This window comes from Calonectris borealis, chromosome W (assembly GCF_964195595.1).
Source record: "Calonectris borealis chromosome W, bCalBor7.hap1.2, whole genome shotgun sequence".
Lineage (NCBI taxonomy): Eukaryota > Metazoa > Chordata > Aves > Procellariiformes > Procellariidae > Calonectris > Calonectris borealis.
This window is the reverse complement of record NC_134351.1, coordinates 2,653,352-2,678,392: the sequence shown is the minus strand read 5'-3', so window position 1 is coordinate 2,678,392 and position 25,041 is coordinate 2,653,352. Positions and strand designations below refer to the sequence as shown.

Sequence of the window (25,041 nt, the reverse complement as noted above, 5' to 3'; positions counted from 1 at the left end):
AAGCAAAAACTTGGAAACAGAAAACACAAGTGTGTCTTACAGCAAGTTTTAGAAGACCTCTTCATCTCTTATTTCTCCTGCCTGGCTACCTTCTTTTTTCTTCTCTCCTTGCCTTTCGTTTCAGTTGAGCTATTGCAATAAGGATTAAACTGTAGGTTTAGCATCTCTGTTTTAAAATGAGTCCCCTACCCTGCTTATGAAAATGGCAAAGCAGCTTACAGTTGCAGCCGTTCCAGCTATGAGACGCTTACTGTGACGTACAATGGCAAAGAGCTGCCCAAGGACTAGGAGAGATATTAAAGAACTTTTTCATCATCTTCACGTTTCCAGCTATTAAAAGGCTGTGCAATAGGTAGCTGGAGGGACGGCTAGCTGTCTGGGCTCCGCTTTGCAAGCCTGAGGCTCAGGCTGGAGACTGAAAGGGTGCTCCTGCCTCCTCGGTTGTGACTGGGAGTTTCACCCTGGATTTCCACTACGCAGGGGTGGAGGCACTGAGTGTTTCGGAGACACAGCTCCTGCTTTTGGAGAACATGGAAGGAGAAAGCACGCTGCTGCGAGCGCCTCGGGAGGAAGGACCTCCATAAGCTGGAGCTTGCCCTGTTTTGATCCTGTTCTTGGAGCAGGGGGATTTTAGGCAGTAGAGACCCAAAGGATCTATAGCAGCAGCGTAAGTATGGGCTGTGCTGGCACACTTTCTCAGTTGGCTTACCCTGGGGTAGCAGTAGCGTGGGTGGTGTTTGGCTGAGGCTTGAGCATGAACTGCAATCCTGACATTTTAAACAGGATGGATAGATGCTATGTTGGAGATAAAGGGATCCAGGGAAACGCTTTTGAAGTCTGACTTCGGCCTCAAATTACGTGTACCATTAAGAAAAGTTGCTGGAGAAATTGCACTCACTTATGTTTTGTACAGTGTCTTAGGAATTCTTTCATAGGCTCAGTTTTGTTTTGGGGTGTGTGTATATGTGTACGCAAAAGCATGCACTGTTTGGTGAACATAAAATGAATACAGAAATCTTCACTGAGAAATTCTTCCCCCTGAGAAGAACCCCCCAATAATAAGAAGCTGTAAGTAAGCATTTTTTTCAGGCAAACTGCGTTGAAGTAGTTTTCTAAGTAGTCTTCTAGAAAATGGGTTGTATCTTAGGGCTACTTGTCCTCTACAGCAGCTGAAATTTCCATCAGCCCGGTCAGAGCGTGTTCAATGTGCCTTTCATAAACCGTGCTAGCAGAGTTTGGTTTCTTATTGCAAGGAAAGTTGAAAATTTTCCTTAATTTGATATGTGGATCTTTTGCTTCGTCAGATGACAGTCCTTAGTTTTATGCATATAGAAGGAAGGCATGGAGGTGTGTTATGGTCTGGTCTGATCAAGTCTGGGATTTGTCTCTCCCTTAATTCAGCAAAGGCTGAGTTTGTTTATCCTGGGTTATATTGTGAAATTACTTGCATTTTTTTTTCAGGTGTATGTTTATGTATTAGATGTAGTGTATTCCTTCTGATAACCTGGTCTAGAGGAATCAGGTTTAGTGTTTGCTGCTTGTGGGAAAAATTAGGGAGAAAAATTTGTTGAAGTCAAGGGTGCAATAAGGTGACATGTTATTGAGAAAGCTGTCCAGGCTGCCCTGACTTCAGGTGTAACGTTGCAGCTGGGCTTCCTAAACTGAGCTAGTAGTTCAATTATACAAGTAGGTACGAGTGGGATTTTCAAATACTTTTCTATCTCTCTCCTTCAGCACCTACGTACTACAAAAATGTGGCTATTGGATTCTTATCCTTCCAAGTAATCTCTTCTGAAAATACATGGTCGTTTTCTTCCATTTTTAAGTTGTCACCATTACTTCTATCTCCAGGAATAGTATTTCCAAGAAGATTTGAATTTTCCTCACATTTACAAAGCTTTCTAGGTTATTCAAGCTGTTAGGTTCCTTGTAGTAAAGCAATTTAAGTTAAATATGCCTTTTGCAAAGGATGTGAATAGCTGAAATTGCAACTGAACTGCAAGGGTAATTGCATGAAAAGAAAGTTAATCTTTGTTTAACTTCTGTAACTTCTGCATTTGCTGCACTGGAAGCTGTCATAACCCCATTTCTCCTGCAGAAATGGATTATTTACTTCTGATAATAGCCACATAAAATCATTAACATGCTGTCATAAACAGCTGTGTTCAACTGTGTTATAAGTGGTGGTGACATAAATAAAATGTCCAACAAGAAGCTGTGATTTACAAATAGAACACAGTTGCCTTTGGCAGAAGGGAAAGGAACACATGTCTTTAAAATAACTACTTTCATGCATTGTAAATATATCTCTATACTATTACCCATGTTCTATGGCAAAAGTGCCCTGTGCCAGCCTGCAGCTTTTGGGCCTAATTCTGATGTGCTTCCTCCAGTAACTGAAATCAAAGCATGAAGACGGGCGAAAAACAAATCGGGAGTTGACTACTCTTCTTGATGTTATTAGACAATACATTTTATTCTAAGTTCTTATGGTGCTATTGTTATTGTGCCTGAAATACTCTACAAGTTGAGGCTTCTAGCTCTTGCTTTCTCTATTGCTAAATTTTATTAATTTTTTGAAGCCACAAGTTTTGTGTTTATATGCTTTGAAGGAAAATCTGGTACCTAGCTACTTCAATTAGTGTATGGGTGGAACCAAGTACTTGACAAAAAAATTAATTTCTCTAAAGAAAATGCCAAGTGGCTGTTTATGCTTTGTTATACATATTTTCATAGAAAGCTTTGGTTTGAGGTATAAAATAGAAATAATTAATCTTTTTCTTAGGACTAAAAGGCTTTTTGAACCTTTTTATCGCATAAGCTTTTGTTTTCATTTGCTTTAATGAGGTAAAAGGATTTATTTGATGATGAAGAAAAAAGCCATTTTTGCATTCATATGCAGCTGTTCCAAAACGCCGTTCCCCATGCACTGGAGCGCAGAAGGGCAGCGCTATCGCTGGCCTGGAGTCTGGTGGAGGTTGGGGAGCAGCCTGTCTGTCTGGGAACCAGAGGGCTGTATCTACACCTGGAAGCAGTCAGAGGTGCCGGGCAGGGTGGGATAGGCAAGCCAGTGATGTGTCAGAAACTTTCATTTTATTACGATCTAGTAGAAACTACTCTGATAATTTCTCACTCATGTATAGTCACTTGAGACTTGAGGAGACTGTGTTGTCTAAAAGTACAAGTTGTGTGTGCTTTGCCCATTTGTAATAATAATTAGAAAGTGCTTGATGCAGTAGAGAAAAGGGACCGCTTAATGTTGGTTTGAGTTGTGCCCTTTGATGTAACTGCATCCACATGTTCTTAAGCATTTTTAATGATTTCTCTACTCTTTAGCAGACCTCATATCATAGCTCTGCTCTGAGAGCGTCTCACTCTGCCTTTACAGCCTGATTTATCTCCTAACTACACAAAGTTGACTGGTGTCCTGTTACTGAAGTGACATGTAAGAACTTGGCCTCTGCTCTTGCAGCAGGTGGAAATCCCAGGTCTCCAGTGCCGCGGCAGGGGTGGTGCGCAGCTTGCAGAGCCGGCACTCTCAACACCTCCCCTGCCTCTTCTCTATACAAAGGACGCGCTGGCGTGGTTTTTCTCTTGCTGCCAACTGGAGAGCAGTGGCCAGACTAGTTGGTAGTGAGGAGAACATTCTTCTGGTGAGGTGGAAGAAGATCCACCAGGTTTGAGGTTTTGGCACCGTTTCTGATAGATGGGCAGGCTGCACTCTTGCGTGCTTTCCTCCCACTTGTTTGCTAACAGCAAACAAAGCGAGGCTCAATGCTATTTTTGTGCTTGTCACACTGAAATGCATCTTGGTGCATGTGGCCAAAGTAGGTCCCGTAAGCAATTAAATTCTCCGGATAAACCTCAAGAGGTATGGTGGTTTTATGCTAATCTCCAACTGAACTGTATATAGTTGTACAGATTTTTAGCTTTGCTTTATTTCCATGTTTTACATATAAAAGATCTATTTATCTACAAATATTGGTTTTGTAGTGATGGGACAAAAATATAATTTATGCTTGGTTTTTTTGTGTTAACAATTTGCAGAGAAATACAGCTTAATTTCTTGTAAGATTTGCCAGCCGTATCTATGGTGCCTCTGGGGGTTCCCTATATTGAGTTTCTGTATCTAATATAGTATGTTTCTTCCTCCATAGAAATGCATAACCAATATTTACTCTGTGTCTCTTATGGTTTTGCTGTTTCAGGTTCACAGATTAAGACTTTTACATCATTGAGGTTCTTGACTGAGCCTTCAGATGCTGTCACCATGCGTGGAAGCAACGTGCTGTTAAACTGCATAGCAGAATCAGATCTAGGAGCCCCAGTTATTAAATGGAAGAAAGATGCAGCCTTCTTAAACCTGGCAGTAGATGAAAGGAGGCAGCAGCTGGCCAACGGATCACTCTTGATACAAAACATAGTCCACTCCAGGCACCATAAGCCAGATGAAGGTCTCTACCAGTGTGAAGCATCTCTAGAAGGCATTGGAGCTATCATCAGTCGGACAGCTAAGGTCATGGTAGCAGGTAGGCAGAAACATTCCTACCTTTTGGATTGCTGGAAATACTGTTTCTGAGAAGCTGCTTTTTTTTAAAAATAAGAGCAAAAAATGTACTGTGGCTTTTCTTTTTTTCGTCCTCTTCAAAAGAAATAAAGCTAGATATGACACTTCTGCGACAGTAATTTTAATTTCTGACAAGGTATTATTCTTCTTTAAATATGTCTAATCACCTCTTTGTTGCTGTGAGTTATTTGCTGCATATTTATTGTCTTCAAAATAGATGAACCTCTGAAGCTGGAAATTAACGGCTTTTCTGATGAATTGAAGATCACAAAAAAAGCGCCAAACTTCAGTAGGGCACTGAATGTACGAATTTTTATGGTTTAGGAACTTTTTCATAGACAAGAACTCATTGTGCAGGTTACTGAATTGGCAGCCTCTTTGTACTTCCTTTAAAGCACTTGTGTAGGGATAGGGCAGAAGGAACAGACGTTTGTTACCAGGCATCTGAGAACACTTACGGCTTCTCACTGACTTAACAAATACCTTTGTAGAAGATGTTTGTCTGAAGTTTTAAAGAGGTCTTTTTGCCTCTTCGTCAGTCTGTAGAAGGATGTAGCGAGTCCTTAATCATCTAATTACTGGGGAAAAAAATATTTGGAAATCCCTCAAATAAAAGGCACGAAGAAACTCCAAATCACTTGGTAACTAGTACCAATTAGAATGTGCTAGAGTTCAAAATAATTTTCTTTATGATCATTATTTAAGAATTTTGCCAATTCTAAGGGGATGCTTTTTTTTATTCTTTCCGCATGTTTCTGTCTAGATGGAGCTACTGTGTGTTGCTGATTGCTCTAACTTAGACCTATTCAAGAATGCCCTGGTTGCCTTGCCTTGACAAGGGTTGAGCAGCCATCCACAGGTGCTAACTTAGTAACCTTGGGAAAGGAGGATAAAATATTCTTTTATGCTCCGGAGAAGATTGACACTTGTAGCCTTTAGTGTATAGGTGAGCTACAAGTTTGTTCAGGTGCATTGGTTATGTGAAGGAGCAGCTTGTGTTTACGTTAAGGAAAAGTTAAAAGGCAGGCTGTATCAAAGCTTTCGGTCTTAGCTGGCTACGCTGACACAGCCTGTCGGGGGAGACGCGCTTTTCTCCAGGTCTCTGGGCATCCAGGCTGTGCACTACCTAGTCTTGCTGTCCTGCCACATCTTGAACAATACGGGGATGTGAAATAAAACTGAAGTTCAATCCAGTTCAGTCCAGGGGCTCTACAACCTTTTGCTATCCTGTGTCTTCCTAAACTCTCACCAGTTATACTGGGAGGGAGTCCAGGCAGCTCTCTTCTCAGCTGGTCTCTCTGGTGTCCCTCACAAACTTGGTGCCTTTTCCAGTCTTAAGGTCCCTAAAACCGAAGATCACTTTCCCTTCTCCAAACCCTTCTCTACCAGCTAGAAAAGGTATGTTTTCTCATGGTACCCAATTAAAACAGGTAATAAGAGTCTCGGCTCTCTTCCAATCTGCCTCCTCCCTGCCACTTTTCTCTCTGAATCTCTGGTCATTTAACCTCACATCCTCAGCAGTGTATGTACTCCTGTGCTATGATTCCTCCCCAAAGTGATGGAGAGCCCCACAGATGCAAAGAAATCGGTCATTCTGTTATCAAGCCACCCTCGGAGGGAGCCTGCAGAGCTGCACTTTGCCAAGTAGGGCTTTTTGCCAGTTCAAGCTGTTACTTGGCCTTGATCTTGGTTGTTGGCAACCACTAACTAATAAAATCACTCCAATTATTCTTTTTAAGTGAATGCACATATGTGAGTGTTCCCTGTTGTGCTGTGCCCAGCTCTGTAATTTTGAGCTTTTCATAGGAAGAACTGTGCTTTGCATGGCAGGTCCTGATCTCATGTCCCCGCAGTGATGGTGGGAAGTTTGAAGGGGGAGGACAGGACTTACTCTGTTCAAGAACAATTTGGCTGAAACCGGAAGAATGATAAAGATTTCTTAATTGGAAAGGCAGCAAAAAGGACAAGAGGCAATGCACACAAACCAAAGTACTGGAAATTTGTTTAAACATAAGTATTTTTCCTGTAAGGGTGATCGCACAGTGAAATGGGTTGCCCAGGCATGCTGTGGAGTCTCCATCTTGGAGATATTCAAGACCCAGTTGGACACAACCCAACACAACGTGCTGGTAGCTGCCCCTGCTTTCTGCAGGCCGCTGGACTTGGACAATCTCTGCAGGGGCCTTCTGACCTTTGTGATTCTGATTTTTTTTTTTTTTTCTAATTGTATGAAAATGGTTCATATTATAAGGAGGAATGTAAGGTGTATGGCATCTAAAATTGGCAACAAGTTCTTCAAGCAGAAATGGTATTTTGCTCTCTGAAGGACACGTATTCCTGAGCAAGCAGAATTTTTGTGGGTGTTTTTGTTTTTGAGGGAGTCACTGTGTAACATTGGCAGAACATCATTGACTTAAGGCACTGGCAGACGGAAATGTGACAGAGTAAGGGAAAGAGGGCAAGAGTAGAAATGAAGGTCTCGCACTCCAGTATGTTGTGTTAATCATTGCTTGGCAAAGCAGATAAACTTCCCATGTTCAGAAAAGCCTCCTTTTATGAGATGCGGACTGGGATAGGATAGCTGTGTTTAGTATTAGAACACTTGAAAACGGAATCCTTCTGATCCTTTGTACGATGTACGAGGTATCGCTGCTAAGCAGACTCTTTCTGGACAGCCTGATGCTCTCATCCAAGGGAGATGATGATGGTATGTGTGATTGCACTGTCCTGATGAGTGGAAGATTGTGTTCATGTCAACAGTACATATCCTCATTTCACTTAGTCTCCCATTTCTGTGCAAGATTTCATTCTTGCAAGATTTTAAAGGAAGGATCACGAGCTTTAATATTTCAGGCAGGTTTTAGGAAGAGATTCATTCACTGAATTACAATCTAATCTTGGGTAGTGTCACTTTTAAACTATAGGTCTGTTCACAGCATTTTAAGTACTTACCGCGCTGTTTGGCAACATAGTATACATCAACATTTATGTGTTTGGAGGTGAAAATTGCCAAACCACTGGTATGCATAAGGGGCATATATCTTTCTCGCAGTAAAGACTCTGAACGTGATTTCACCACGCTTTTTAAAGCATTAACAGTCAATAAAGCAGTCGCCGCTAAAAGGTAACAGTCAACTCCGTGTGGAACAGACTGCTCAGGGGTACTGAAAGTATATTGCCCTTTTAAAACCCTTCCCCTTACACTTTCATGACTTAAAGTGCTTTCAATAAAGAAAATGTAGCAAATGAAAACTGTTTTTAATCAGTTGAGAATTTTATGCATGAAGCCTGCCATGTACAGGAAAATACACCGTTTCTAAGAACTTCTCAGGGGTCCTTATGGCCCTGACATGCTCCAGCTGTAAAAGTGTTCCAGGCTGACATGGAAATGCGAGCACTGGAGAGAAACCAAGAGCTGCTTCCTTCTCCAGCATCTTATTAAAACTCCCAATTTAACAGGCTACTGATTATTGGTATTTGTAGTAATTAGTAGAATTTCAGATGGAAACCACACTACCCTGTCTTATGTCTCTATTTATAGACTGCTGCAGGATCAGTCCTTCAAAGGTTCTGGCTTTACTGTTAATCTGAACCGTTGGTCTTTCAGAGGATGATAAAAAGCAGAATCCAAGGTTGCTTTATAAGGAAATTCCTATACTTCAGCATCTAGCCCCTTGGTGAAGAGCAGCTCTTTGACGTGATGAGATTGGAATTTTTTGTGTGTGGTCGTGATGATTTATAACCAGACAATGATTTATGCTGAAAATTATTTAGAATAACTTTTTTCTTGTAAAAAAAAAAATGAATCAAATAACAGATAAGCTACATCACAGCTGTAGATGCATTTAGACCAATGTCGTGGCTTTTGTAATCACCAGTAGCAGATGTCTAGAGACTATAGGAACAGTGTATATCCATATAATTCACCTGAGTATTCTATCAGTCGCCAGTGTGGGCTGTGTGTTAACAAATATGTTTCCGCTCTCTGTGTGGGGGTGTTGGACTGGATGACCTTTAAAGGTTCCTTCCAACCCAAACCATCCTGTGATTCTATGGTTCTAAATTCTTGAGTCACGAGTGTAGCATTTGTACATTTAAGTGCCTTTGAATTAGTTTTTTTTTTTTTCCCAAGAAATTGGTCTTCCTTAACCCATACAGACTTTCAGGATTATGTTCCTTGCACTTGTATATTGCCACTGATTCAGACCTGCCTGAAATCAGAGGTTACTTTGGAGGGAGGAAAAAAACCCACCCAACAAAACCCGACCTAGCTGGTGTCCCTTTGGTAAGATAACAAAGTGGACTCCATTCTGCTGTTTAAAGATGATAAAAAGCAAACGTGGAGTGTCCCTGGAAGGGCTATGGGGAAGTTTAATCTTGCTTGAACCTAAGCAGAATACACGCCTTCAGCGTTTCAAATGTAATGTGTAAGTTTGTTGTAGGCTGAAGAGACCATTAAGAATAAGAATAGTTGAGAGACGCTTTGTCGAAGAAGTTGAAAATACTTCGTGCCTGATGAAGCCAGTGGAGATGTGCAGCTGGTCAGTGCTGCCCTTTGAGCTCCTGAAAGACTCTTCACGCGGTGTTACGGCGGGTGTCACGAGATGGCACCTTATGTGTAGCCTCACTAGACTTCTCCTTTATTGCAGAAGGAACTTTCTGGGTTTGGGGAGAAGTGTTGTTCTGGAGGTTAACATCCAAGGAAGAAAAAAGAGGGGACTTTGGAAATTGCCGTTGCAACCACATTTATTCTGTGACTAAACTGTATATGTTGAGCAAGTACCACGGAATAAACAAAACACACTTGTCATATTTCTCCTTCAGCTAAAACTTGGCCCATATGCTCCCAAAAAAATGTCAGCCAAGCAGCAACTTATTTCTTCAAGAGCTTTAAGTGATTTAAAAAATATTTTTAGGTCGCGTTTGACACCATCAGTGTGTCCCTCAGCTTTGAACGCGAGACTGCCGCTCATGCCGCGGTGTTTCATCAGGTTGCTTCCTCAGTATTAGAAAAATAAAAAAATCCAAGTAGTGTTTTATAGTTGTGCTGGGAAGAATCAAAACTTTGCTGTGTACTTGTCTAGACAGAACACCAGCAGCTTCCAAAGAGACGAGGTAACTGGGCTTAAAAATTACAGCCCCGTATTTATTGTGATTGCGCCTTGTGCTGTATTGCTGTTCCTGTAACAGCACTGCCAGGCTTCAGTTGCTAGGACAGCTGTTGAACCCAAGGTTAAAATCTTGCAGGTGTGAAGAAATTTTGATCCCCATTTAGGAAAACAATGAAGCTGCAACACTAAATTATTTTTAGAAAATTGTAAATCCACTGATAATTCTAAAAGATCTATTTAAGTGCACACAGGATGGCTAAGAAATTTTGAACTGTAATGTTAGATACTATTGCCTATCGGTATTTTTGGATTTTAATGAACTAAGGATAAAATTAAATCATTTGAAGTGACAGAAGGAGGTATCACTTGTAAGAAACTATGGGATAAACACAGGAAACCTGCTATACCAAGATTTAGGAAATACTGTATTGGACAGAGTAAACAAAATGTAGTCTAAAGTGTTGCGTATTTCTCATTCCCTCGATCTATGATAGTCATTTCCCTTTTATATAGAGGAAGAAAATTACTTTTAGAAATTAATTGTTTGGGAGGTATAACTTGATTTATAACAGCTAAAATTAGCCAACACTGACTTAATCTTTTTTTATTCCTACCTTTTTTGATTCCTAATCACAGGAGATTTTGGGCTATTTAATGTGAATTCATAACCTGTAATAAAAGTAGTGAACAAAACTAAAACAAACGCCACTTCCCTCCCAAACTCATTTTGGAGCTCCAAAAATTGATTTTCTTGATAAATGGCAAAATAACTAAAAAAAGCAAGTCTTAATTCTGTAGAACAGACATTATAGCTGGAAAACTTAGATTAAAAGTATCACCCCTTGACAGTGAATTCAACAAAACAGATGGCCGTTAATGAACTTTTGGCCAACAGGTTTTTCTCCAGTATGCCTTTTTATGTTTCTATTTTATATAAATACATATGGCACACAGTGTACTAGCGCATGGAAGCACCACTTGGGACTCTATCAGGAACTGGTTAAGTTTGGTGTTTAAGAACTAGCTAGCTGATTTAGATTTTCTTTTTTTCTCTTTTCTTTTTGCTACATGCCATATTAGTATATGCCTGTGGGACTGCTTTTTACATCACTTGATGACCTATAGTGCTTAATAGGTTTTTTTGCTTAATGGAACGGACGATTCCCGAGTGCTCACTCTGTGCTATCGCTGCTTAATGTTCCTTTGTTGTATTTGAAAGATCCACATGCATCACTCATGCACAAATGTATGCTCTGTCGTGCTGTTAAAGCTCATTAGCACATTTGTATTTAAAAACAGATAGGAAATGTGAAAGGAAAGATCAGGAAATCAGGTAAATATTTGACTCTTTACATGCCACTCTGTTTTGGTCCCAATTTTTTTCTGCTGTCTTGTGCATAAGATGCACCTACTTTCTCTGATGTAAATGGGGGTGCAGGGAGATAGGCAACCAAAAAACCCTAAATAAAGGTTTATTATCTAGTAAGGTAGTTGTCCTTTTGATGTGATTTTTTTTTTTCCTTTAAATGGTAATTTTCAACATTGTTCTTGGCTATTGCTTTGACTATATAAGGTGAAAAGCTATGGGAAAGGTTTCTGTTCTGTATGGCCACTTGTGTGCAACAGGCTGAGTTACATCCTTAATGCCTCTATACATTTGTCCTACCTTTAGCCTTGTGGAACTTCAGTGGCTCTTCTAGGTGCCTCCTATAGAGAGCTGCCGCAGGGCGTTCCGCTTTGCCCTGGGAAGCTGTGATGGGATCTCTCACTGCAGGACACAAGAGCTGTAGGTGATGGTTTTACTTCCTTGGGAGTAACTTTAACTTACGGAAGAAGGCAAGATACTCCGGCTTGTATTACTTCGATACTTAATTGACCATTGAATATCGGAACACTTGTATCTTGAATATCCACTCCTGTGAAAACTCAGGAATAAGTAACTGGCTCCTTTTGGTGACTGGCTGTTCTTCGTAATCACAGTTACCACTAAGCGTTAAGTTGTTTTGAAAAGAATTAGCAGCTTTTCATGATACGTATCTACTGACTTCTAGTGCCAAGAGAAACGTGGCAGCCAACTTCTGCCCATCACTGAAAATATCAAATTCTTCGTTCTGAACAGGTAGGAATAAAGAAGCTTTGGAGTATCTGGGGCCAGTTATCAAAGCCTGTTGGGTGAAGAATCAGGTAGAAAGTGGGCCCAAATGGCAACAAGTAGAGAAGGCTGAGCATTATATATTAGTTATTATTTAGGTATAGTATAGTCTAGATACAGTACAACTCATCAGATATTTTGCTTAACCTTCACTTTAAACATGCTACTTAAATATTTCAAGGTAACAAAAACACTACAGTTACTTAAACAGGTATTTTATTTTGCTATAAAAAAAATATTAGAAGTAAAGTCTCTTCAAACGTCTTAAGAATCCAGCGACTTGGATGTCCCTTGGACATGAGGGCAAAGAGAAGCATGTCTGCGACAGCCCCTGCGGTGTTCAATTAACACACAGTTCTGGCCTACATTCAATTCTCTATTTCAACTTTCTGTACATAACTTCACTGTAATGTTCCACAGGTTTTAAAACAGCGAGTGAAGAAGTAGGCCATGTCTGAAGATACGTGTCTTTAATATTCTACCTTACGTTCAAGTGCTTGAACACAACACAATAATTAGCAGAAACACTTTCATCGGCTTTTAATTTTACTTTTGTTGTTGACTTTAAAATTACTGTAGTGAGTGACTTGGGAGCAGCAGACTCCCGAGGACTGCTCCCGTCACACATCTCTTGATGTGTATCCATGCGCGTTGCTCTTGGGTACGCTTTCTGTCAGGAGGAGGAATAATTAACTCGATATTTAACACAAAAATAAAAAGCTATCTGTTCATCTGCATTAATGCTGCAAGTCCTCTGGGACCCCTGAGGCAGTGGGTGGAGGCACACCCAGGTGCTGGCTCCCATTCTGTCACTCCAGCAAAGGTGCTTCTGGATTCATAACCATCAAGGCTCTGCTCCGTGTTCCCCTCTCCTCCCCTCTGAGGACTGAGCAGAAACCCGGTGCTGGGTAACAGATGCTTTCAGCCAGATTTACTGTTTCATGTGCTTGTCTTCCACTCTCAGCAGAGCAAAGGGGCGGTATGAAGCGAGCTTGTGCTTTTGACTGCCTGTCCTAAATGTCTTTCCCTGTACCAGGACACCACATTTCATCCTGTTTTGCCCCTCCAGTTGCTTAGTGCTATCATCTTCTCTTGGCTTGGGCAGTTCCTCCCCACGAGCTGTGCCGCTGGGATGCCCTGTAGCCAGGGATTAGAGCTCTGCTGGGAAGGTGCCCCCAAGGAGATGGCTGGACATCTACAGTGCTGTTGCTTCTACAAGCTTAAATTGTAACTGCGTGTATCTTGTGTCTACCCATGTGCTGCAGTCCTTCCTTAACACCCTCCTTTGCAGTAAGACATACGAATGTGGAGACAATGCTGAAGCGAGCGCTCTGAAGCGATACTCCTGCTGCTGCAGAGTACTGTCTTGCTACTTGTTCTCTTGCCCGCCACCTGTGTCTCTTACCTTTTACAATTGAAGCAGCAGATATCTTTGGACAGAAGCAAGTTTTTTATTCTGTATTGTATGTGGCCTCTTCCAAGACTGAGGCTGTTGTTCAGTACTCCTGTTCGTCGTGCTTGGTGTCTCTCGACTGCACGGTGTGGATGTGCCTTTATTCCTGTTCCTGGTGTGACGCTGTTTTTGTTGGCTGCTCTTCTGCAAGCTCCTGCAGCACAGCGAAGGGCAGTAAAGCACTGATGGTAGCAGCCCTGCCAGGGGACTGCCTGCCTTTTGCAATCCCATATTTTCATGCTCAGTGGCAAGATTGCTGGTACTTGCGACACCTTAAATGGCTAGGATAAAAATGGAACTTTTCTAATTTTTTTAAACAGACATCAGTGAGCCAGAAATTATTTTGCTCATACAAATGGAAGTTTGAAAATCAGTAGCTAAAATTATGAAATTTGTGTCAACACACTGATTCTTTCATCATTTTCAATTTCATGAGTTTATCAACCTGGAGGAGAGTGACATTCCAGAGTTATAAAGTGTTTGAGACCTGCAGTTCTCCTTTTGGGTGGGAAGTGACAACAGAAATGCTGTCTTTTCTGCACTGTGTTCCCTTCTAGTATTGGGCTGTTGAGAAATGCTCAGCGGGAATGCATGCCACTGCAATTCCTGCTCTTCCTATCCTTGTGCTGTATAGAAACGTGGCTTTAATTAGCAAATTTCATTTAGGAAAAAGGTTTTGCTTTCGTTTTTAGTGCCTGGGAGAGATTTACTTAGACTGAACTTGAGGAGATTGGATTGAAAAAGGGGCAGCATTGGTTAGTGAGGCCATGCAGTTTCAGTGAATTAAAATAATGGGGTGCAATAGATCACAGGCACTGGAGATGGTTGTTGGCCTGTAGATCATCTGGCCAGTTTACCTTCCAGGAAAGGATCGTTCCCACACCGTGTTTGCTGATCATCGCCCTATTCTGGTTTTACAAGCCCTAAGTGATAAGACTCCTACAGTATCCCATGGGACTGTGTCCTACTGTCTAATAGATCCATCAGGATGTTTTTTCTGGAAATTAATCCTCAGTTTTCTTAGCGTCATCGCTTTGTCCTCTATCATGCAGGACAAAGGTACTGTTGGGGTATAATGGTCTAAGCCTGGAAACAACTGCTTGACATCTAATTTCTTTTGGGGTATAAATTAACTTTTTTGGATTTTTTCCTGATATAAAAGTACCTTTCAAGTTGCTCGTGTTCCTGAGGCTGCTGTGACAGAACAGGTGATAACTGATGCAGTAATTTTAATGAGAAAAAGCCTTTGTGATTCTCGCCTTCCCAGGCCCTGTTGCTTGTCTGAGATGTGCTGAAAGCCTTTTTACTCTTTGCTGCTTTTTTTAGTATCTCCTCTTCTCCTCCCTCAGTCCATCTCCCAGTGGCAGTCATTTGAACGAAGAAGGACCTACCTGCATTTAGTTCCCGGCACTGGCAGCTTCAAGTTCAGTCTGTTGAAGGTGGTTTTCATTTAGGAGCATTTTCCTTTGCTGCTGTGAACAAATCCCCTGCCCGAGGCCGGTCTCCTGCTCCCGGCTGGCAGGGCAGGCTGGGCTGCTGCTGGGTCTGAGCAGGGCTGGGGAGCTCAAACCATTTTTCTATTTAAAAATTATCGTTTAAAATTTCTCTTCTTTAGGATCTTTTTCTGTTCTCTGGAAGTAGCAATTCTCATGCCTGAATTCGCAGAGGTTGAAGTCCTCCTGGGTTTCCTGTGAGCCTTTCTCGGTGTGGTATACAAGTGCTTCAGATGTGTTTGTCAGCCTATTGCTACAAAATCTTTTGCAGAAACAGAAATAGTGCTATCCGAAGCAATACTTACCCTAACTTTACAACTGGGGAAAATAAAAAAAGAATAGAGAAAAAAAGCAATAAAGAAAAAAGGAAGGCTCGCTCCTATTTAGATGCTGACATTTAAATTTGCTGCCCTGAAATTCCTGCTCATTTGCTGTCTGACCGTGGAGGCAATTAAAAGGTACGGCGGTTTTGACCCCTGCGTTTCCTCGGTGTCTGGTTGCTCCATCCTGTGCATGTCTGCTCAGCCCTGACAGCACGCAGGAGCCAGGTGCCTCTCTCATTTCTTAGCTCGGTGGGAGGGAGCCATTCATCTGCCTTTCTCCCCTTGATACTTATTGCACGGCGCGTCGTCCCAGCATGCCTTGTCCATGCAGGCAGGATCAGGCCCTCCGTCGAGATGGTGACGGGCACCGAAAGCTGGAGGAGCTGCACTTGTCCTTCTGTACGGTGCTCCAGGTATTACAATGCTCGTAATGAGCCTTACGTAGCCTGCCTTTGTTTCAGTACACTTAACAAATTTTCTGATGTCCAACCTACATCTAGGATTAAGGAATCTGATCTAATCCTTCTACTTACGACCATGAAGAATAGAGGGATCATAATTTCTTTAATCGCAATCTAACACATGTTAAAAATCTGTTGAACCTCTTGCTCAGATCCCTCCTCCTTACTCTTACTTTTTCTGGACGACATAAATTTGATTAAACTGACATATACTTCATCTTCCCAAATATCTTACTGTTTTTGTTGCTTAGTTGGTTGTCCAGGTTATATGCATTTATCCAACAGCAGTGTCATTAATGTCTTATGGCAGGAAAGAAGTGAAGCGTATTTGTATATACTTTAACAATATATGTTATAGGGAGATTCTTGAAACTGTTCTTCCCAGCAATATGTAGTGCAGTTATTACTTAGAGGGGTTAAAATGTAGACATCTTGCATGCATGTCTAATATAGAATAAACAATCAGGACTTTTTTCCTGAAAAAAGCCTGTAGTGTCAAGCTAGTAAAAATGAGTAGTTTTATAGCTGTGTTTATCTTATAAGATTATAGAAGAACAAAGAGCTATTTCTCTGGAAATGCTTTGGCTACGCTTGCTGAAATGTGTTATTTTCTTAACCATGAGCAGTTCAGCATAATTTGATATTTACATTTCAAGCTTGGTGTCCTGTAGTTTGGGGTAGTTGGATGTAATACCTGGAGTTCACAGCGAACCTAGACTTAAATTGCTCACCCTGTGTATCCTGAATGTTAAGGGATCTGGCTCTCGGAATAGCATTTATAATGGTGAATTGGATCCTAAGTGTCATTTACAGGGAATGGGGAGAATTAAATACCAAAGAGTGAGATTTGTAGGAGCTGGCATGCTGAATGCCAACGCCGGCTGAGGAGGAACGTGTCTGCAGTTCATCTCCTTCCTTTACTGGGCTCCAGAGCTGGAAACTACCTTCTGTACTTAAAATAGCACGCACTTGGGCACAGGTGGAATGATGGTTTTTGTTTATAGCATCATTAGAGGAAGAAGTAGCCATGTTTATTTTGTTGAAGGCCTTGAAAATGAAAGGGGAGATTTGAGTTTGGAGGGGTGTAAACCGGTGCCATCCATTCTCCAGGAGAATCTCTCCGTTATCCTTGCTGTGAAACTGCAACACCGTCTAGCCAAAAATGCCAGTTTGCAAGAGCTTAGGGTGGGACCCGTTTTTATGCATTTTTAATGAAAGTGACTGTAGAGCACATTGGAGCCTGTCAGATGTTTCCTTGCGTGCCTGGAAAAGTGGGTGGTTCTGTGAATTTTGGTTATCTCAAGGAGCGTAAACTCATAGGTGTTCAGAGAGCCGGGTCAGCCAGAGCAGCAAAGCTCTGGGATATACTCAGCAGTATCATTTTAGGTACTAAAGTACATTTTCTGATGACAGCTTAGTCATCTATACCACTTCATTTGCTTAAGTGGGTCCTGCAGAGTGGTTTTGGCTTGCTCTTTCTAGTTTAGCTGACCAAGTTCTGAGTAAGCGTATTCTTTAGATGTCTCGGTGCTATTTTGCCTGCAGTATTCTTCTGATCGCTGTTTTGAATGAGCGTGCAATGCATTTGAGGATGAATACAAATGCAGCAGATTTTAAAATGTGTCTCCATGGGATTTGTTTGCTTTATGCTGACAGCCGTACTGGTAGAACTGCAGCAATTGCTTGTGAAAAGTGAACACGAAACATTGAACAAACACGATCAGATGGAGGTGGGGGGGAATTCAAAACTGGCATGGCTTTCTAGGTAGCTGGTGCTTTGCATCTTTTTTTTTCAATAGATCTTCCCCTATTTCTTGATTTTACTTTTGTCTCTGATAAAAGTAATGAAGATGTAATCACCTTCAGGGATTTCTTTAGGTTAATTTAATTTTCTGACTTGGAACAATCTTGTGACCACCTTGCATGCTCTCTTGTTTCCAATTTAACCTTTCTAATGGTTTCTTGACCTTGCTTACTCGAAATCTATACACGTTTCTGAAGAGATGTTTAATAAGATGAGAAAAGCTGTTTACAACCCTGTCATTTGTCCTTGATGACCTCTGTTGGGCAAATGAGAAATAGGTCAGTTGTGATGCCACTGTGTCACTACGGGGGAGAGAGATTTAAATTAGCTGGGTCAGTCTTCAAGTTTCATAAAACACATCATCCAAGCAATTTAATTAGAAGGGGTCAGGTTTCTCTACCCTAGTTGGTGCCCATAGCTGACCAAGAGAAGTAGTTGACGTATGTGCTAGTTTGGGACTTGATTGATGCGCAGCAGTACAGAAAAGTAGGTTTCCAAATTTCTCTGCGTGCGGTGATTGATATGCGTTGATTACGGGTTTACAAGCGAAAATGTATAATTCTTAAACCTTCTTATTCCATATTTACCAGCAGATGATACAATCCAGCACTGACAGGGGATTGAAGGGATGACATATAGGTCTCTTCCGTCTCTAATCTCAGATTCTATGCAATCCTTTAGAATGTAAATTGGAAGCATGTTTTATATTCGTAAATGTAAAAATACTCTTGAAAAGCTTTCACTTTGAAAAGATTATAATGATTAGCATTTATTATGCTGTTGTTTTCATGCAAAAAAGAAAATCCTGCCCAGATTTTACTCAAATTGAACTTTTGTGCCTTGCATAATAGCCCTGCTTTAATTTGAATAAGATTCAGAATAAAGTGGCCAGATAGGAAGTTAAACACTATAGAGAGAAAAATCCTAATGTAAGCCTCTAAATGCATGTGTTTTAATACACAGACAAAAATGAGGATGTTTACAAGTAAGTGGTATCACAAAGGGCACACCAAAAAGTCTGGGGAAGAAAAAGCAATTTAGCGGAGAGCAAGATGTTAAGTTTCTTAATTTTCTCTACAGCAATAAAATCTGGTAAAACGAGGTGAGTGATTGCATTCATTTTATTACAGTGGTTCCCACTAGTGTAGCTGAAGCTGAGAGTCTGTCAGCATTTCCATTATAAAGTCTATTTTCATGAGTTTATAATTCAGTCCTAAAAGCTCACCTGGGCTGGTGTCTGGCATCCAAGATCTGAAGTCAGAAATGAATATTCCACACATTTGGAAAATAATGTGTTTGGCTCGATCTAAATTAACTAGGGATTTAAAAAAGATATTAAGGACATGGACTTGTTGAGTAAAGAAGAATAATCACAACTTCCAGTCTGCTCTCTAGCAAGATCTGTTTGACAGGTTTGATCTGCGTTTCTGAACCGAATTGTGGAAGGCAGAATATTTTAGCTATTTTTGGGAGGCAGAATAGGGACATAATGCTTAACTGTTTCTTTTGCCTCGCTTTATCCAGATAGCGTGCGTATACAGAGTCCTGAAATTAGTGAATGGAAGGTGTGTGCCCTATCACATTTTTAGATATTTAGAAGGCAAATATTTGAAACGTTTGAAATATTTAGGATGCTTCCAGGAGCGTCCAATCAGACAAGAAAGTTTGCAGCTCTCTGGAATCTCAGCGCAAAATGTAGGTTTACCTGTTGCGAGTAGCATGTACCTCCTCCCGTGGAGCTTCCTCGGACATGGAGCAATCGTTGGTGGACAGCAAGAAGCTATGAAATCGGCTGTAAAATATGAAATCTGGCTGAATGCTTTTTACGTGTTGTCTGGCTTTGGAATTGGAGATGTACTTGTTTTAGCTTTTTCCACAGTTGGTAAGACTAGAAATAATTGATTTTGAGAGAGAGCAGAAAAGAAAATGAAGCCCTCTTTCAAATTCTTGTTTCCAGAAGCTGTTTCTTTAAATTTGGACCAGAGCTAATGAGTAGCTGTTTTGCTTGGTGAGTGTAGATTTTTTTTTTTTTTCCATTGGCATGTTACACTGTGATCAAACATGAAATTTTTTTATTTTATAAAAACCAGTAGTGGCAGCATCCACAGCTGACTGAAATGAATTTATTTCCATTGCAATCTGTCTTTACTCTTGCTAGTTTCTGAGATTCAGAGGAAATGTTTCTGTACTATTGGAAGCGACCAGCAATTTGGCCAAATTCTTTTATGGAAAAGAAATTTTTAAAAAAATTATTTTCATCTTCTTTCCATCTCTGTTTGAAATGTTTCCTTTAACCCTCTGAATTTGTAGCCTGAACTTTAACACTTTTATGTCTTCATCCTTTATTGTTTATGGATGCAGCTTCTGGAATTGGGTTCAGCCTCCGAGCTTGTTCGTTAAGTACTTTTCAAACAATGAGTTTCCCTTCTGCGCTGTGGGATGGGCTCTGCTTACTGAGGGAGGCATTACACCAAAGAACTTTTAGGCAAATAAAAATTATGTCAGGCGGGACTGAGCACTCCATAGCCTGGCAGTCCCAAGTTCACAGCTATCCTTTCAACAGGGTTTCATTTTATTATGATTAAAACCAGCCAGTAAACCCATGAATATCAGGAGGACAATAACAAGAGGCCAGAAAAGGGTACGTGGTGAGAAACAATTTATTTCCAAGAGGACCTAGTTAAAGCTGTTTCTGTGGATTGCTTAACTTTATGGCAGAAATGACATAGCGATTGCTGTTGCACTTCAATGGTCCTACAGCCTAAAACTTCTGTTCTGGAGCGTGGACCCGAGGACGACCCTCCAGGCTGAGCCGATGGTGCGGGCTAAAAATCCGAGGTAAGCTGTCGGGGGGTGCTTCAGCAGCAGGGGCAGGCAGAAGCCTGTCCCCCTCGGTGCGGGAGGAGTACGATTCACAGCAGAGAGCTTGCTCTGCACCACGCCGCCGGAATGCAGCCGGTGTCCAGGCTGCTTCTCCAAATTTTCACGTTGGTGTGGGACTCTCCTTGCTCTCCAGGGTGATAACCGGCAGAGGAGGGACTGCATGGGAGCTGATGGTGGGTCTGCGCATCGCTCTTTCAAGCTTTTCTCAAACAATGGAGCAAAGGCACATTTTTCTGCATTTCCTTTTCCTCGGGGTAATTCTTGTATGTACCAGCTAAATAGGAAGTGTTTCAATAGCCTGTGCTTATTAGGGCAAGAAGAATCCTCTGGATACGGGCTTGCTTTGCCCTGGCAAGATGCTTCTGGTTCATTGTTTGAAAGTTGAAAAAAATTCTTGGAGTTGGGCAAAGGAGACTTTAAAGGAATGGAAGGAATTTTTAGGCGGAAGCCTGGCAAAAGGATGATGTTTTCAGTATCTAAAAAGAAAATGCAAAGTTAGAACAGAGCTGCCACAGGTAGCAATTTGTTTACTGACTGTATTTTCTGTGCTGCAAACCAAAAAGTACTGTCAACAAAGGAAGCCTTTTATATCGATGCTTCTTGAGAGCAATATTTTTAAAGTGCATCTATCTTCATGATTAAGCGGTTGTGTAAAAATGATACTTTCTGACTAAAAAATGTCCTTTACAAAAGTTGGGAGTTATATCTTTAGTGACAAAAATAAATGTTCAGTCCTTTCTACGTACTTTAAAAGTGCGAAACTAAAAGGGAGACCTTTCTGTTATGCACATATAAACTAGTAACAGCAGTGGCGTGGTGGCGTGCATCACTCGGTAGGACTCGGGTGGAGATAGTGGAATGATTTAAGTCCTGAGAGTAGGATTTAATTTGCTACTTGATGTTGTCATCATAAAGGGACAAGAGACCTGGAATTTGCTGGGTGGTTGGAACCTGCATAGACTTGACCATACGATGTTGCTCTGATGTTGTGGCTGGTAGAACATCTTTGTACCACCCTTGCTGCTCAAAGCACTGCGTATTGCTAATAAAACAGGTGATGCAGAAGGAGGAGAGAATACTGGTTGACTTCTCATAGCTCCTGACTGACCCAGGAGATGCAAAAGCTCATGAATTACCATGACAGCTGGTTTAAAAGAAGCCTGTAGCCATGTTGTGAAAGCAAAGAACTCTTTCTGGTGGTAAATCCGAAATAAACGCTTAGCCTCCGTGTAGGTCCCTCTGAGCACCAGAGCAGCAGCGTTTCCCTATATGCCACCCCCACTGCTTGTCTTTGGGATGAACGGTTTTTTCCCCCTCTGTGTGCAGCGCCTAGCGCCAATGTTTCCGATTCACGGTTAAAGCTTTGAGTCACCCTGTAGTACAAATAACAGGACGTTTTCAAAGGAGAGTATTTCAAAGTGGGAAATCCAGTACAGGCCTTCAGTGTAAGGTATGTCTTACTTCAGTGATGGCTTTGAGGGCAAAACTACTTCTCAGTATGTTCAGTGTGTGTTTGTTTTATTTTTTTAAAGTAGTTTACAATTTTTATTAAGTGCTGAGTAATTTGGCACTGCTGAGATGAATGCGTCCAAAGTGTAGAGGTGTAGTAGGCAATGAGATGTAAAATTGATCTTATAAAGTCTGTTTCTCAGAGGGTATGAGGTTTTTTCTGCCGTGTCTTATCTGCCAGCATAACACAAACCCGGGCTCCTCAGAGGCTGCGAGTATGGGAGAGCTCATCCGCTCTTCCAGCGGCGCCTTATGAACGAGCCAGTGATCGTTAGCATGGTATGTCCTACAAATCCTGACTACCTTTGGAGTTCACCCCTGACTTCCAAGCAGGCAGAGAGCGATGTAAGGAAGCAGCATTTTCTGCGTGAAGCCCAACAAAAAGGAGATGAAGCAACAGGAGTTGTTGTGTTTGGAGTTTTTGTTTGTTTGCTTATTTACTGCTTAACTTGAGAAACGGAGGTGAATAGTGGTGAAACCTGGTCGCCTTATTTCAGCAGGATTGCCATACATGCTTCCTGGAGAGGTAATCTTTTACAAATAATTTCATTAGGGACTTTGAACTTGTGCCTCAATTATTTTGGTAGGTGATGCTTTGTGGTTTTTGATAGTGATTTTATAAGAAAATATTGTTGAAAACAAAGCTTCTAGCTGCACTAACGCTGATTTTTGGTAAAATTGTCCTTAGATCAGTTATAAAATAACTCTGCTCTGGTCAAAATGCTGCAGGCTCCTAAGGGGGTAGGGGAGAGCCTCATTAAACTCTCATCGTTGTTGGGGTGACCTGACCCTGGGATTCCCGTCCCACGGTGGCACTGGTGGCACTGGGCAGAGCCATCACCAGGTTTCTCTTTCCTTCCAGACCCCAAGGAAGAAGAAATGTAGGCTTTTTTTTTTTGCATTCTGTGATAATGGACTTCTTGTTTCACTGTGCATGGGGAACATACCAGCAGTTTAAACTTCTTTTCCTTACGTTCAGTGGAGTAGCAAGCTTGCGCTCTCCAAGGCACGGGGCACGGCTCGGGGTCCGTGCGTGTGCCCAGAGACGCCGGGGAGGGCAGGCAAAGTGGAGCTGAAGCTCCCCAGTGTGCAAGCAGGCGCTGGCTCCTTGCGGCATGCTCTGAGGCTTCTTGTGGGAAGTAATGGCTCATTAGGTACCCGGTAACAAGAAGGCAAAGTAGATGTGTTAGGAGAGAGGAGGTGAAGCAATGCGGAGCGGGGAGAGAGCCCTAATTGTGGCAAAGCCTGCGGGGCAGCCTGGCGCTGGCTTGCTGGTGCTGCGCTTGCAAATCGTGTCGACCACCAAATTAAGCCCAAAGACTGTGTTCTTGCAGTCTGTGCCCCAAAACAAATTCGACAATGCACTTACTTAAAGGAGGAAAATAACAAAACCTGAGGATAGTTATCCTCAAAGTGAGGTAGCCTTTTCTTTGCGCTGTCTGTGATAGCATACTTGTGAATTTGAATAAAAGCTCTTCTCCCAATGTTGTCAGATTATCTCCCAATTCACCCTGAGAGGAAGGCATGAGGCTTCATTAGCGACCTGACGATGGTTTCCCAAAATGCACCATGGAATTGTGAGATTGCCGCTATGACATTTTGCTGTGATCTCGGGGAGAAAAAAAAAAACACCAGGAAAACCCCCAAACGCCAAAAAAACCCCCCCCAACAATCATCATAAAGCTTCACAGATCTGTGCAAATCTATGTGTAAACATACATATGATAGAAACAGTAGGGATTAAAAGGCACTGGGGAAAGTGGGAGAACGCTACGCTTCACGTTGAGGCGTCTCTCTCCCGGGTTAAACGACAGTGACCCCGGTGTAACTATCCTCCTAGGAGGAGGGGAGTCCCGCTGTAGAACCGTGTCGTTCCAGTAGTGGGTTGGTTAATGTTGCTTGGGGAAACCGTGATGCCCTGTGGGTTTGTAAAAGTAATAACAAGACATTCCTTATCTGAATTTTAAACACACGTATAATAACAGGCTATCTGTAGCAGCCATGCCTGATTATTACAGTGTTTAAGATGAGTAATTTTATAGTTAAGCATTTCTATGTCCTACATATGTTATGGATCAAGTGCAAACTGCTGCTTTTTTCAGACAGATGTGACAGTCTGACACTTTGATCAGCCTGACACAGCGCAGTCATATTTATGGGCTGGCAATCATATGTCTTGCAGCAAGGGCCGGGGAGGGAGGGGACCGGCTCCGGCAGTAAAAGGCACATCAGAGCCCTGATACCAGCTTGGGAACAGGCAAGCGAGGGGGGAGAAAGGCAGAGGCGCTCCAGGCTGCGGGGAGAAGTGGAAGCATTATTAGAACGTTGTCTCGGAAATCTGACTTTTCATTAAAATCAGTCAGAGAAAGTCAATTCCCCGCCGTAATCCTCCTCTCTGCCTCTGGAGTAGTTTTGACAAGATCCATAATAATCCCGGAGCGCTGTGTAATTTTACAAACTCTGACGCAAACAAGTGCTTATCCCAACCTTTGGTAGGCTCTGGGTTTTAACATAGGTGCAAGTTTAAGAGTTTAATGTGATTTTTTTTAATTATTTTTTTTTCCATTAGTGGCTAAAGGCTCATCCCATTATATAACAACTATTTCTAATCTTAGTATGGAAAAAAAAAAAAAAATTCCACTCTTGGATGCATCTTCTAGGCCAATGTGGGACTGCCCCAGTTTTTCTCCCAAGGCAGAAATATTGATTGATGCTGTAATAAAATAGCCAAAAGGTCATTGCATTATGGTTGCCATGGCCACTAATGCTTTGTATTGCTAAAACTTGCCCCTGCACTTTGTGGTTGGGGAGTGACTTGTGGCCCCTCGTTATTTGGCAAGTCCATAAACAGGGCTCAGGACAGACGGTGCCAGGGACCCCAGCGGGGAGCAGGCTGCAGCGCTGGCCTCCTGGCCTCTGATGGCGAGTAACAACAAAGTGGTGTGTCGGACTAAGAAGTTGAGGAATTTATATACACATATTGGAATAAAAACTTGTGGGAATGGCAATTAGAAAACAAAAAAAGCTGCAGTGTAAATCATTGACTTAAATCAAGAGAATCTTCTGTTCGGGAGGCCCCAGTGGGCAAACTTGCTGCTTTTGGTAAGAAAAGATGTTTTATAAAAGGAGATTTCTAGGAGCAGCATGAAATGTTGAAGTGGTTAGGCATGAAGGGGGCAGGGGAAAACCCCAAACAGATGGCATTTGACTTGTGAGAATAGAATCTCATTTTTTATTGCCAATTGGGATTTTGCAGAAGGTTACTCGGAGGGGAACAGAAGCAGC

The 25,041-nt window shown here is 41.8% G+C and overlaps 1 protein-coding gene across 1 annotated transcript in view; it reads left to right on the top strand.

Moving 5' to 3' along the window:
- The window catches only part of LOC142074710 (netrin receptor DCC), a 566,907-nt gene that overhangs the window by 206,820 nt on the left and 335,046 nt on the right, over nucleotides 1-25,041 (top strand). Inside the window, exon 2 of the mRNA XM_075135512.1 lies at nucleotides 4,209-4,529. Within this exon, the coding sequence (XP_074991613.1) occupies nucleotides 4,209-4,529 (321 nt within the window). The remainder of the gene's footprint in view (nucleotides 1-4,208; nucleotides 4,530-25,041) is intronic.